This window comes from Euphorbia lathyris, chromosome 10 (genome assembly GCF_963576675.1).
Source record: "Euphorbia lathyris chromosome 10, ddEupLath1.1, whole genome shotgun sequence".
NCBI classification, from domain to species: Eukaryota; Viridiplantae; Streptophyta; class Magnoliopsida; order Malpighiales; family Euphorbiaceae; genus Euphorbia; species Euphorbia lathyris.
This window is the reverse complement of record NC_088919.1, coordinates 63,217,652-63,231,347: the sequence shown is the minus strand read 5'-3', so window position 1 is coordinate 63,231,347 and position 13,696 is coordinate 63,217,652. Positions and strand designations below refer to the sequence as shown.

The 13,696-nt window shown below is 35.9% G+C and overlaps 1 protein-coding gene across 1 annotated transcript; it reads left to right on the top strand.

The window, feature by feature from the left end:
• The first annotated feature begins 8,954 nt into the window (after window positions 1-8,954).
• On the top strand, window positions 8,955-12,097 carry LOC136209352 (uncharacterized). The gene is made up of 5 exons (XM_066000801.1): window positions 8,955-9,043; window positions 9,971-10,233; window positions 10,769-10,980; window positions 11,067-11,322; window positions 11,664-12,097. The coding sequence occupies exons 1-5, from the start codon at window positions 8,983-8,985 to the stop codon at window positions 11,835-11,837; spliced, it is 966 nt and encodes a 321-aa protein (XP_065856873.1). The 5' UTR covers window positions 8,955-8,982; the 3' UTR covers window positions 11,838-12,097.
• Window positions 12,098-13,696: the final 1,599 nt, after the last annotated feature.

Sequence of the window (13,696 nt, the reverse complement as noted above, 5' to 3'; positions counted from 1 at the left end):
AAGGTTCGCTTAATCCGTCGTTGGAACGGACTAATGTTTTAAAACGTGGTGTTTTGAGAAACAATTTGAAATGTCAAGAAAACACTATTTATTTACATTAGGAACCTCTAAAAATCTATTAGTTTAAATAATTAAATTGAAAATCCTTTTTGTGATTTATTTTCCCATTTTTACTTAATGGATTCTTTACTTGTCATAATTACAACAATAAACATATTAAATCCAAACTCACTCACAAATAAAGCCCGTTTGAAACATGGACCCATAAATTACCAAAAGAATAAAGAAAATAATATAGGCATATATATATATACATTTTAGCCAAAAAGAAACATGAGATAAAGGTTAATGAAAAGATACTATATAATACATATATGAAAATACTAAATATAATACATTTTTACTTTAAACATGTGAAAATAATAAATAAAACCCCTAAATAAGAAAATATCATTTGTCTCCTAAATAGTTTTATCTAATAATAACTAATATAGCCCAAATAGCCCAAAACTATATATATACATACCTAATGTAATTCAAATGTCAAAATAATATCCATTTATCCACAAAATGTCTACTAATTAATCACTCCCAAAACACCCAAGTAAATATCATTTTAAAATAAAATTAATTACCATTTAAGTAAAGGAAAAAGAAAAGAAAAGATATATATACATATACTTATATTTAAAATAAAATAAAAAAAATGATATATAAACATTCTAAATAAATATATGTATCAAATGTCTAAAAATAGTTTGAAAATATATATTACATAAATACACGTATATACAAATGACCAAAAGCTTAAAAGTTAAGAAACAGAGACCAAAACAGTATTTTTTACATTCCAGCAGATTTACCGATGGAAAATCCGTCGGTAAACAGCAATTAGTGACAGAAACGGAAAATTACAGCAGCACTCCAATTGTTTCCAGATTTATTCAAAAGCTTTAAATTAAGTCTAATTCAATCGTTTTGGATTTCCGAACTACCAAAAATGGGTCATAGTCAATAACGGAAGTTCCTAAAACGACGTTTTTATTTTAAAACATTATTTGGAAATTTCTTTAAATTAAAAACTTATAATTACAACGTTTTCAATACCCGAACTACCTTTTTATCGGATCACGGTTCGTATTGGGATATCAAAACGAGGTTTTTTATTTTAAAACAAAACCCAATTTTATTCAACACGAGATGCAAATTAAATAAATACCCAAAATTAAATAAAAAGTGATAAAATAAAAAGATAACATAAAAATAAATAGAAGAAGGAAATAAATTAAATAAAAGAGTCTAGTCCTCGGATAATACCTTAAGTTCGATATTGACGGTTGACGTCGATTGATTCCACGAATCGTGCTTCCCGATGTTTTTGATAAAATTTTAACTTTTAGGAGATTTGGAATTTTTAGGAAAAAAAATGTTTTTTCCCAAAAAATAAATTTTCTCTCTAAAAATGTCTAGAGTGAGAAAATCCTTCCAAAAAAGCTACTCCCCTAAATGCATGGGGATCCGTGCCTTTTATAGGCATTTGGATCCCCGGCGGAATGGGCGACGCCCGAGAATCGCCCAAAAGGGTTGGGCGGCCGCCCATCCTTTCGTTGGGCTATCGCCCAACATTGTTGGGCGGCCGCCCAACAATCATTGGGTGCGCGCCCAACCGCCGTTGGGCGTTCGCCCAACGATCGTCGGGCGTTCGCCCAACGGCCGCTGGGGCGCGTCTCGCGCCGTCGGACGCGCACGTCCCATGGCCGTCGAGCGCGCGTTCCGTGCCGTCGGGCGCCCACGCATTGCGGCCGCCGAACGCGCGTTTCGCGCTGCCGGGCGCACACGTCCCGTGGCCGACGAGTGCGTGCTCCGCGCCACCGGGCTCGTGCATCGCTCGGACGTCGAGCGCGCGACATTCGCGGTTGGACGCGTGCATCCGACGGACGTCGAGCGCGTGCCCCGTACTGTTAAGCGGGCGTTCGACAGTCGGACGCCCGTCGGCTGCCGCTAAGCACTCGCACCATGCCGCTAAGCACTCGCGAGCCATCCGATCGACAACAGCGACCCGCCGTAACTTTTTCTTCCTTATTATGTACTTATTATTTTTTTTGTCTTTTTTCAAAACTTCCGGAATCAACCGTCTTGTTTTCAGGTTTTCGTCACAGGTCCTCCGACTCGGTGTCTACAGTTAACTTGTTAGACGAGGTGCCGCGGCCTAATCTCCCGGACGGACCGGAGGGTGGACACCTCATGGCGACGTAAGCGGTGATTAGCGCCGAAAGCAACCAATCGTGGAATCAAGCTGCTTGGCAGGACCGGAGCTCGGAGATATGGAAGAGTCGCCACCCACGAATGGAAAAATGAACACCGATCCCTTACGGGAGACCGGTGTGGGTTCGGGAAACTTAGGTACGAGCCGAGAATGCTAGCTCCTTTCCGGAGAAAGGCTACTAGGCACCCCGACATCACCCGGTTATGAACCACCGACCTCCTACTCAGCATGCTAGGCGATAACGGACTAATCGTATACTTCTTTAAGTTTAAAATTCATTTGAAACCTTTTCTTTCTCATTTTGGAAACCGTTTTGAGCATATATTATTGAAAAGCCACTTTAATAAAGAATCACCCATTTACATCAGTTCAATATACATATAAAAGAGAGGGGAAGAAGGAAGAATTGATTTATTTACAACGTGATTTACATTTCGTGTTGCATGTTAATTCTATACTAAACTCACTTCCCAAAAACGAGTTTATTTACATGGTTCGTACCTTAATCGCCGTTGGAACGCTTTAGGTACGTTTCAAAACCCCGTTGATTTACATGGTATCTACTCGAATCGCCGTTGGAACGACTCGGGCGTTTGAAAACGTTGAGATAAAAACCTTTAATAAGAAAACGTGATTAAGCATACAAGTCAATTTTACTTTGTACAAATCATTTAAGAAAACGATTCAAAACTCCATATTTACAATAAAAACGATTTTAATTACAAGGTTCGCTTAATCCGTCGTTGGAACGAATTAAGGTTTTAAAACATGATATTTTGGAAAGGATTTAAAGATGTCAAGAAAACGTTATTTACCCTTTGAGAACATCTAGAAAGGCTTTAATTTAAACCAACCAATTAAACTCTCTTTTTTGTGATTTATTTTCCCCTTTTTTCAATCAATTGAACCATACTTGAATATGATAACAACAAATAATAAATTAAATTCCAAACTCACCCAATCAAAACATTTGAAAGAATATATATATAAATATGAAAATAGAGTAAATATATATATATATATATATATATATATATATATATATAAAACAAGGATAAAGATAAAGGACATAATACATATTAATAGATAAAAATAATAATGAAAATGTTATCATATACAATATACTTTTATTTACAAAAAATGTAAAAATAATGAACAAAGTTTATAAATAGGAAAATAACTTTTAACCCAAAATAATTTTTACATAATGAATGTATAAAAGATAACCCCCAAAATGCCAAATGGGCCTAATTCAAATGAATAGAAAAGAAAAGTCTACATGTATACATATACTTTTATTAAATCCAATTAATGAAAAATAATATATAAACCTTCTAAATAACTATATGTACCAAATATCTAAAAATAGTTTGAACATATATATTACATAAATATACATATATATGTGAAGGACCAAAAGCCTAAAAGTAGAGAATGAGGGACCAAAACCGCATTTTTGCATTCCAGCAGATTTACCGACGGAAAATCCGTAGTAAACATCAATCAGCGACAGAAAATGGAAAATTACAGAACTGCTCCCACTGTTTCCAGATTTGTTCAAAAGCTTTAAATTAAGTCTAATTCAATCGTTTTGGATCTCCGAACTACCAAAAATGGATCATAGTCTATAACGGAGTTTCCTAAAACGACGTTTTTATTTTAAAACGTTATTCGGAAATATCTTTTCAAACACTTATAATTACAACGTTTTTTAATACCCGAACTACCCTTTTAATCGGATCACGGTTCGTATTGGGACATCAAAACGAGGTTTTTTTATTTAAAAAACAAAACCGAACGTTTATCTAATACGAGACGAAAACTAAATAAATACGAAAAATCAAATAAAACGTGATAAATAAATAAATAACTAAATAAATAAAATTATAACATAAAACAAAATAAGAAAATAAATTCAATGAATAAATAAATTACATAAATAAAACGAGTCTAGTCCTCGGATAATACCTCAAGTTCGGTATTGACAGTTGAAGTCGGTTAATTCCACGAATCGTGATTTTCCAGTGTTTTTCGGTTTTTTAGTAAAAATTTAACTTTTAGAAAATTCGGACTTTTTGAGAAAAAAAAAATATTTTTCTCAAAAAAATTCACTTTCTCTCTCTAAAAATGTCTAGAGTGAAAAAGCTCTCCCAAAATTCCTCCCGCTGTTTTTAATAAAACTGTACCTATTTATAATATACCTCCAGTTTGCTTTTATGTCAAACAGGCGATGTGGGATGTAGGATTGATTGATTTCAACTACGCCTGCTACTATCTCTATTCTCTTTTTCTTTTTTCCTGTTTTCTGAAACCAACTCTTTTCCTCTTTTTATATTAACTACTTTGTAGATATTTATATATTTCTTACCATAATCTATTCTTTTTTTTTTGAATTGAATAACCAGAAACTCTTCTCTCTTTTTCTTTTTTTTTTGAAACCAACTCTTTTCTTTCTTTTCTAATACTAATTACATTTTTTCTTTAATATTAATTACATTGCATTCAATATTTTGGTTTTTAATTTTATATATATATATATATATATAACATCATCCGGTTCAACCATTCCGAGTTAACCCCCCAACGAGCGTCGGGGCTTGCCCGACAACACCGAGCCTCACCCGACGCGGTCCGGCGCTCGTCGGACTGTCGTCGGGCGGTGCCGTCCGTGCGTCGGGCCACGCTCGACGCTCGACGGGGGACGCCCGCCCCTTGACGGGCGACGTTCGATGCTCGACGCGTCGGACGAGCGCCGATCGCTGCTCACCGGCCGATGCTCAGCCTCCGGGGCTCCCTTGCTTACAGCCGCGTGCCCGTCCTCACTCAGGAGATGCCGAACTTGTTAGCGGGGCTTTCAAGCGTCGGTTCTCCGAGTTTCCCCATTTTATTATTATTATTTTTTTTTTTAAAATTTTCCAATCCTTGGAATCAACAGACTTAGCCGTTCATCGTGGGTTTTCATCACAGGTCCTCTGACTCGGTGTCTACAACGTGATATTTTGGAAATGGTTTAAAAACGTCAAGAAAACGTTATTTACACTTTAGGAATATCTAGAAAAACTTTAATTTAAACAAACAAATTAAATTCTCTTTTTGTCTTTTATTTTCTCCTTTTTCACTCGATTATCCTCCACTTGAACATAATTACACTAATAAACCAAAATTCACCAAGTAAAACTCATTTGGAATATATACATATACACAAAAATACGATATAAATACATATATATATATATATATATATAATTTTATCTAAAAATAAGGATATACCTATAGATAAAAATGAGTAAGAAATACTATATGATATAATAAAGAAAATGAAAAAGAGTACTATATATAATACCTATTTATTCTAATTCAAAACATGTAAAATGATGAACATGGTTCATAAATATAGAAAATAACCTTTAGTTCAAAAATAATATTTACATCATAACCGAGGCTTCCGGAAAGTCCAATCTGCTACTACTGTTCCCATAAACCTTGTCCAATCTAACTGAAAGCATTTGTCTCCTCCAAGTGTATCTAATACCAGAGTAGCCAAAGTCCATCAAGCCACATTCGTCCATCGAGGCTTTATGGTTGATAGCCCGGTTGAAATAACTGGCACTTCCCCCTCTTTGATCCTCTATACACCCGATATCGTTAAAGTCCCCCATTACGAGCCAGGGACCGGAGGTGTTGTGACTAAGGGTAACCAACTGCTCCCAAAGGAGATTCCTGTCCGTCAAACAGGGAGAAGCATAAATCATGGAGAGGAAGGAGACAAACTTCCCCTTTTGTGAGACCTCACAGTGGACAAACTGATGGTGGACTTGGAGGACCTTAACTTGCACTCGTTGGTCCCGCCAGAAGACCCAAATTCCCCCGGAGCGGCCCCGGGCCTCAGACCTAACACACTGCCAGCCCCTAAAACTCTTACTGATACGATCTGCTGTAGTACCACTGACCTTAGTTTCCAAGAGCGCGAAAATCCCAGGCTTGTATAACCGAAGCATGTCTTTAAGGTGAAGGCGAGTATCCTTGCCCGCCGCACCCCGCACATTCCAAAAGAGACAATCCATAAAAGAAAGGGAGAAAAGGAGAAACGCACTCAGATAGACTTCTTGGCTTCAAAGCCCAGTTTGCCTATCGGAGATGCCAACCCATGCTTCTTCGGCTTCTTATCTGTCAACTTCAGTTTCCCTGGTTGTCCCTGCTTCTTAGTACTCACGCTAGTCAGGCAAACGATTCCATCTTGTGTAGGTGGCTTACCAGTACTAACTGCACTGTTAGGGTCCATGGGGGTCGTTTTACCCTCCCTTTGGTCCATCCCCACCATCTCTGTATCATCAACAGGATCCGGTGCCGGTACTGCCGCCATCTGAGGAGCAACCTTACCGAAGTCCTCCTCCATGTCAAACAAAACATTAAAGTGGGATCCCTCCTCTTTTAGGTCCTCTGGTAACTCTTTCTCATGGTCTTCCTTGGTAGGGAGTTGGTTTCTTGACAATTCAGGCAGCATACTTGCAGCTAGGCTAATAGTCCTAGCAATGGCAGCCTTATCAGCCTCTTCAGTACCCCTCCCCAATGGTGGTTTGCCCCGAAGTCGCGCAGGTTTCTTAGCCGTCATCCATGGCCCGTAGTCATTAGCAACAACGTCCCCGATAATTCGATCAATGCCGGAGCCAAGAGGGCCCCCCATGGGGGGCGGGATCATCCTTCTCCCTCTCCTTCTGTTTGTTCGAGCACCTATTTGAGAGATGGCCGAACTTACCGCATTCAAAACAAATGGTATGTAGGCCCTCATATTCAATTCTATATGTGGTGTTCCTGAGCTTGAATTTGGCTAGGAGAGGGCAGTCCAAGTCCACCTCAATACACACCCTCGCGAATCTGCCCCGCTCAGCTGAAATGGACTTCTTATCAACGAATTGCACAGAACCAACCATACCCCCCAGCTTCATCAGGAATGAGTAATTGTAGTACTCAATCGGAAGCCCATGGAAGCGGACCCAGGTGATAATCCGATTAACTTTAGCGTCATAAGGTTCAAAGTTTGGTTTCCATCTTTGGATTGAAAGCACATGATCAGCAATTAGAAAGGGACCCCCTCCCAGAGCCAATTCAAAATCAGCAGGACAAGAAAACTTAGCAATATAATAGTCATTATCCAGATCAATTAGAGAGACAGTACCTTTCTTCACCCAGAACTGATTCACCTTCTGTTCTAGAAATCTGAAGCCGACCTTCCTACCCAGCACTTTGATAATGAGGGAGTGATTCCACGGCTTCCATAGGAGGCTTTTTTCCTTAGCCGAGAGTTTGATGGAGGGGCAAAGGGGGTCATCTTCCTTTTCGTCTTCAGCGTCTGATTCGGCTAGGGCAGTATGTTCAAACTTAGCGCCCAGCGTCTCCGAGACTAATTCCATCTCGGAATCCTCCTCGTCACTGCGACCCAGGAGGGTCTTCTTCCATTGCAGTTTCCGTTTTGGAGATTGGAGCTTTTCAGAGGAATCAGCGGAATCCGCGCCCCCCAGAACTCCCTTTGCTTTCTTCTTGCATCTTATAACCTGGTCGGGGGAGAGCAGCGCCGTCGCCGACAATGGTGGGTCACCAGGGTCTCCAAAGCTGTCGTTCATTTCTTAGTAGATCACTTTAACAAATCTTCCCTTTACTTTATGTTTTAATAATAAAACATCTATCTTCCCTATTTTATATTTTTTTTCTCATTTTTCTACATAATCACAATTTCTTCAATATAAAGTAATTGATTTATTAATTTTTATATAATTATAGAACTTTAATTTATTAACGTAAAATTTATTTACTAAAAAATGAATCAAAAATATTTCAAAAATTATCAAAAAAAAAAATTTACAACTCTAATAAATTTTAGGAATGAAGAAAAAAATATACGATTTTTAAAAAAATCATAAAAAATGTTTAGTTTAAAGATATTATATTAAAAAATAAAAAATAATTAAGAAAATTAATAATAATTTTTTTTAAGTATATTAATTTCGGTGTTAATGTAGTTCAAAAACTACATTAAAACTAACTAGATTAAATTTGAAACTAAAAGATTTTTTTTATGTAAACTAGGGGCAATTTTTGACTTTCATTTACAAAAACAAATAGAATGACTAAAGAATGGATTAAGATAAAATTTAGGCTAAATAATTTATTAGTCTCTGCCTTTTTACCTAACACACTGTTTAGTTCCTCTATTTTTAAAAACACATTATAAGGTCATTATCTTTTGTCAATATTAACCATTTGATCATTTTATCCAGGTTTTTAGATTTTTAACCGAACATATCTTAACTTTCAAGACAGCCGTAAGAAATACAAATGGTCATATTATTCTGTTATTTTCTATCTGTCTTTTTATGCCAAATATGATGGTTAAAAATCTAGAAAAAAATAGACAAAAAGACCGAATGGTTAATATTGATAAACGATAAAGATCTTATAATATGTTTTTCAAAATAGAGGGACTAAACAGTTTATAAGGTAAAAAGAAATGGACTAATAAATTATTTATCCAAAAATTTAAGGATCTTATAATAATATAATGGACTTAGACGTGTTAAGTTAAAACATAAATATCTTATAATTATTTAGTCGATGTCGCGATGATCTCATCCTGTCCCCGCAGGCTCTATTATAAAATTAGTCGGCATTTCTTTATAAATTGGGGAAGGAATTCTGAATTTCTTCGGCAGTGATCGGCAATGGCAGGTGCAGTCAACAAGCAGATATCTCCAGCTTCAGCATGTTTCAATCTTCCTTCAGGTCTGCTTAATTCTTTCTCATCTCTTTAACTATGTTCTTTGATTTTATTGGTGCTTTTCGATGTTTGAGTCGTGATTCTGATCGTTTAGTCAACGATGGTCGGCACGGTTAGCAATTTCGGTCATTTTTTGGTTGATTTTGCCATATTTAACCGTAAACGACGTGAAAATGAAATTTTTTAAGAATCTAACTGTCAAATTTGGAAAAATCAACCGAAAACTGATCGAATTTGTTAACGGGGCTTACCACGGGGTTATTTTTGCTCCAAAAAATATATACATCAAAATTTGAAATATATTATTGATAAACAAAAAGTTATTTCATTATACCGTATGTATTATTACGTTCATCAAATATATTTTTTTACAAAAAAACATAAAAAAATATATTTCACAATTTCTTTAAATTAACCCTCAATTTATATTCAAAAAATCAATTGGGCCTCTTTAAAATCTAAAATATTAATTATTTGGACCCTTTAAAATGTAAATGGTATATATATATATAATTTTTCTACGTCATATATATTCATGACCTAATAATTCTTTTTGGGATCCTTCATGCCTTGGGCCTGGGCTGGTGCACTTCCGGTCTAAGCCCATGGCCGACACCGTCGGATACAGAGAGGGGATTGGGAACCACTTGTTTCGCCCCCTCCTCCCAACGCCGAAAACACCCTACCATGGATGGTTTTAGTCCCTTGTTTTTAAAAAATTAAGATTGAGTGATTAATTAGCCTGTTGGTACGGAAAAAATTTGTTCGGAAATTAGTCACGGTTAAAACTCTTCACCTTTATCTATGAATATATTTAGTGAAAGCTAAACTTAGTTCTTTTCTTACAAACTCCATCTCTAAATTTAGAAATTTGACTAGCTTTTTCCTATTGACTTTGGTCTTTTGTCTTTAATTGCGTCTCTTAATTTCAGGAATCTTTACAACTTTATTATTGATTTTTGCTGTGGGGATTTCGGCATGGGGTTACCAAGCGATACAACCTCCCTCAAATAAGTTACCAGGCTCTCCAGGTGGGCCTCCAATTACAGGATCAAGAATAAAGCTCAGAGATGGGAGGCATTTGGCCTATAAAGAACGTGGTGTCTCAAAAGATGTAGCCAAATATAAAATCATCTTTCTCCACCCTTTTAGTTCTTGTAGGCACGATTCTGTTGTCGACAATGAACTTTCACAGGTGCTAATTGCTTCGTCCCTTTGTTTCTCCTATATATACTATTCTGGATCATGTTGAAGTTGTTGTAATGTGACGATGACGTTATGATAAAAAGGCATGAGAAAAGAGCGGCTTATCTAATTAAGGGATAACAATGGTACATGAATGAATTGACTCTAATATCATAAATAAAAAAAGGGACATAAAAGAGGGGTGAGTATATTTTATTAGTACAAAGTGTTTCTAGAACCAAAACGGATAAAATCTACGTGGTAGTAGACTTGACCCTTACATATATAAGGGTCATGGGATCTATCGACCCCGACTTAAAAAAATACCGTAGAAATTTTTGTCGCTAAAAGTAAAATTTGCGTTTGTAATTTCACTATTCGGGATTAGGAATCAGTGGAGAGAATGAGACGAAATTATTCATTTTTTATGCTTAATATAAAAAAAGTCTATTTTTAAAGTATTTTCTTCTGTTGACTCCCTAAGTTTTTTTTTCTCTACCACGTGTTTGTTACACATCTTTTGATTTACTGATGGGTTCTTCTAGGAACTTATTGAAGAATTAGGGATCTACATTATAAACTTTGATAGACCAGGTCATGGAGAGAGTGATCCTCATCCAAGTCGAACACTGAGAAGCTTGACTTTGGATATTGAAGAGCTTGCAGATCAATTGGGACTTGGATCTAAGTTCTACTTAATTGGGTATTCAATGGGTGGTGTATTGACTTGGAGCTGCCTTAAGTACATTCCTCATAGGTATAATTTAGCTCAGCTATATCAATAGTTGTTTCTTATTATTTGCGACGGATAAGTGACAAATTTGTTTTGTTTGCATTGAACAGGTTAGCAGGGGTATCATTATTAGCTCCAGTTATTAACCATTGGTGGTCTGGGTTTCCTAATAATTTATCGACTGAAGCCTTCAACAAAATGTTGGCACGAGACCGATGGGCGTTTCGTGTTATCCGTTATACACCTTGGCTAGCATATTGGTGGAGTAACCAAAAGTGGTTCCCTGGTTCTTCTGCTGTAGCTAATACCCATGTTCTTTCCCAACAAGACAAAGAGCTTGCTTCCCGTATTGATTACTCAAATTTGGTATTCTTTTATTTTCCCTTATATTGTTTATCTTGCACCATATTGGAGAAAAAACCATCACATGTAGTTTAGATTTTCAACAAAAATATACTTGTTGATTATAAAATTTATATGTTGCACATATATTCCTCTTTAGTAGCATTTTTGCGTTCTTTTTCGATGTCCGTTCAGCATGGTTATGGTTTTTTTTGACAACTAGCAACACATGTATTACGGGTTGCAATTATCATTCTTGTCTCTTTTGCTATAAATATATTAAATACCGGTCATTATTTGTAGGATATTTCTAGGTAAAATCACGCTTGTACTAGTTTTTAACAAGTTGTGTTTTCTCACTTTAGAAACATGCAGTACAACAAGGAGAAGCTGAATCCATTTTTCGTGAAGCCGCAATTGCTTTTGGAAAATGGGAATTTGATCCAATGGAAATAGAGAATCCATTTCCAAATGGTGACGCTTATGTTCATATATGGCAAGGAGATGAAGATAGTATTATCTCTGTTACGTTGCAGTGATACATCGTGGAATGCCTTTTCTGGATTCGTTATCATGAACTTGTAGGTTCCGGCCACATGTTTTCTTTCCTTAATGGAATGTTTGACAAAATAGTAAGGGTAATGTTAGCTTCAGAGTAAAAATGTTATTTTATTCACATTCCTATCCAATAAACATTTCTAATACTCTTATACATTTGTTGTATAAGAACATTGTGATTGATTGCGTGGAATATTGTGCTTTTTAATATATATATATAATCAAGCCTTCGATGTAGGAAGTGGCAGAGATAAAGAATTGAATTATGTTGATTTTGACCAAAAAGATGGGTAAGAACTTTAATTTTTATCAAAAGAAATGTGAAAATTCATTTGATTAATTGATAAAAGTCCTTTTTTTTTATATAATAAAGCAAATTCCATTAGATAACCAAATTAGATACATCAGATACAATAGGAGAAAAATAAGATTGTGGAAAGTCTTCATATTGAAGATCCCTGAGAATACATTGTTTGGCTTGTAGTGTAAGAAGATGGGCGTGAATGTTTGTCTGTCTATTTTCATGAAGTATGCTCACTATATTCAATTGAACTTTACACTTTTTAATATTGGTGGCCACTTAACGTCTCAAAACGATCATTGAAGGCTAAAAATAAAAAAATCCAAAGCCTTTTTCTAAAAGCAACTCTAATGGTTGGAGGGTTGCACATCCTCCAACCATTCCACCTCAACATTTCTAACAACTCTTTCCACAAAACAACTCTTATAAAAAATTTACTCTAGTGGTTAGTCACAATCACACTATTCAATGGGTCCCACACATCATATAATATTTTATTTATTATTTTTAATTAAATAAACTATTTTATATTAATAATATAATTAATAATACATAAATATTTAATTGAAAAATATAGATTGAAAATTAAAAAAATATTTAAAGAACAATAGATTATATGAAATTTTAAATAAACTAGTAAAATAATGAGAGATAACATAAAAAATTTATGCTTCGGTTTGAAATAATAAACATGTATATATAAATTTAAAAGTATTTGATAGATTTTATGCATTTCTATTTTATTTTATCATTTCAGTTTTCTTTATTTATATTAAATATATAAATAAAGAAAACTGAAATTCGGTTATCAAGGGAGGCCCATATATCATTTCCAATTATGTTTTGGCCTTAAGGCCTTGGGTTCCTAATTTTAATCCTCACGACTGTTCGGTTAACAGGATCTTGACTTGGGTAAGATTCCCGGGCCTTCCCATTGAGTACTACAGTGAAAACTTTCTGAGTAAAATAGGAGGTTTGGTTGGTAAGGTCCACCATGTGGACAAGACTACAATTGGGGCCATTAGGGGTAAGTTTGCTAGGGTATGTATAGATGTTGATCTGGCTAAACCTTTACTTTCTAAGTTCTGTGTTCAGGATAAAGTGTTCTTTATTGAGTATGAAGGTTTACATAACATCTGTTATGATTGTGGCATGTATGGTCATTCTCAGGAGGGTTGCCCTAAAAGGGAGAGGGTTGTTATAGAGAGGGTTGAGAGTAGTGTGCGGATTACTGGAAGGAACCAGGGGTATGAAGGGAACTTTGGTCCCTGGATGGTGGCAAAGAGGCCCGTTAGACGTAGGAATCAACCTGCAGTGGTTCACAATCATCCTCCTGATATCAACACAAATTCTAAGTCCCTTTCTCCTAAAGCTACTGTTATTCCAAATGTCAAGGAGAAGCCTGTCCTCAAAGCTAGAAAGGAGGCTGGGGTTTCTTCAGTAGCCTTGCCTGGGTCCAGATTTGGGGCCCTGATGATTGAGGAAGTTCAAGAGTCAGACCAAGATGAGAATCATATGGATGAGAGTATTCCAGGATTA

Coding starts and splice junctions, on each gene's coding strand:
- LOC136209352 (XM_066000801.1), top strand. CDS start 8,983: ATGGCAGGTGCAGTCAACAAGCAGATATCTCCAGCTTCAGCATGTTTC. Junction 9,044..9,970: donor ATGTTTCAATCTTCCTTCAG/GTCTGCTTAATT, acceptor TCTTAATTTCAG/GAATCTTTACAACTTTATTA. Junction 10,234..10,768: donor TCGACAATGAACTTTCACAG/GTGCTAATTGCT, acceptor GGGTTCTTCTAG/GAACTTATTGAAGAATTAGG.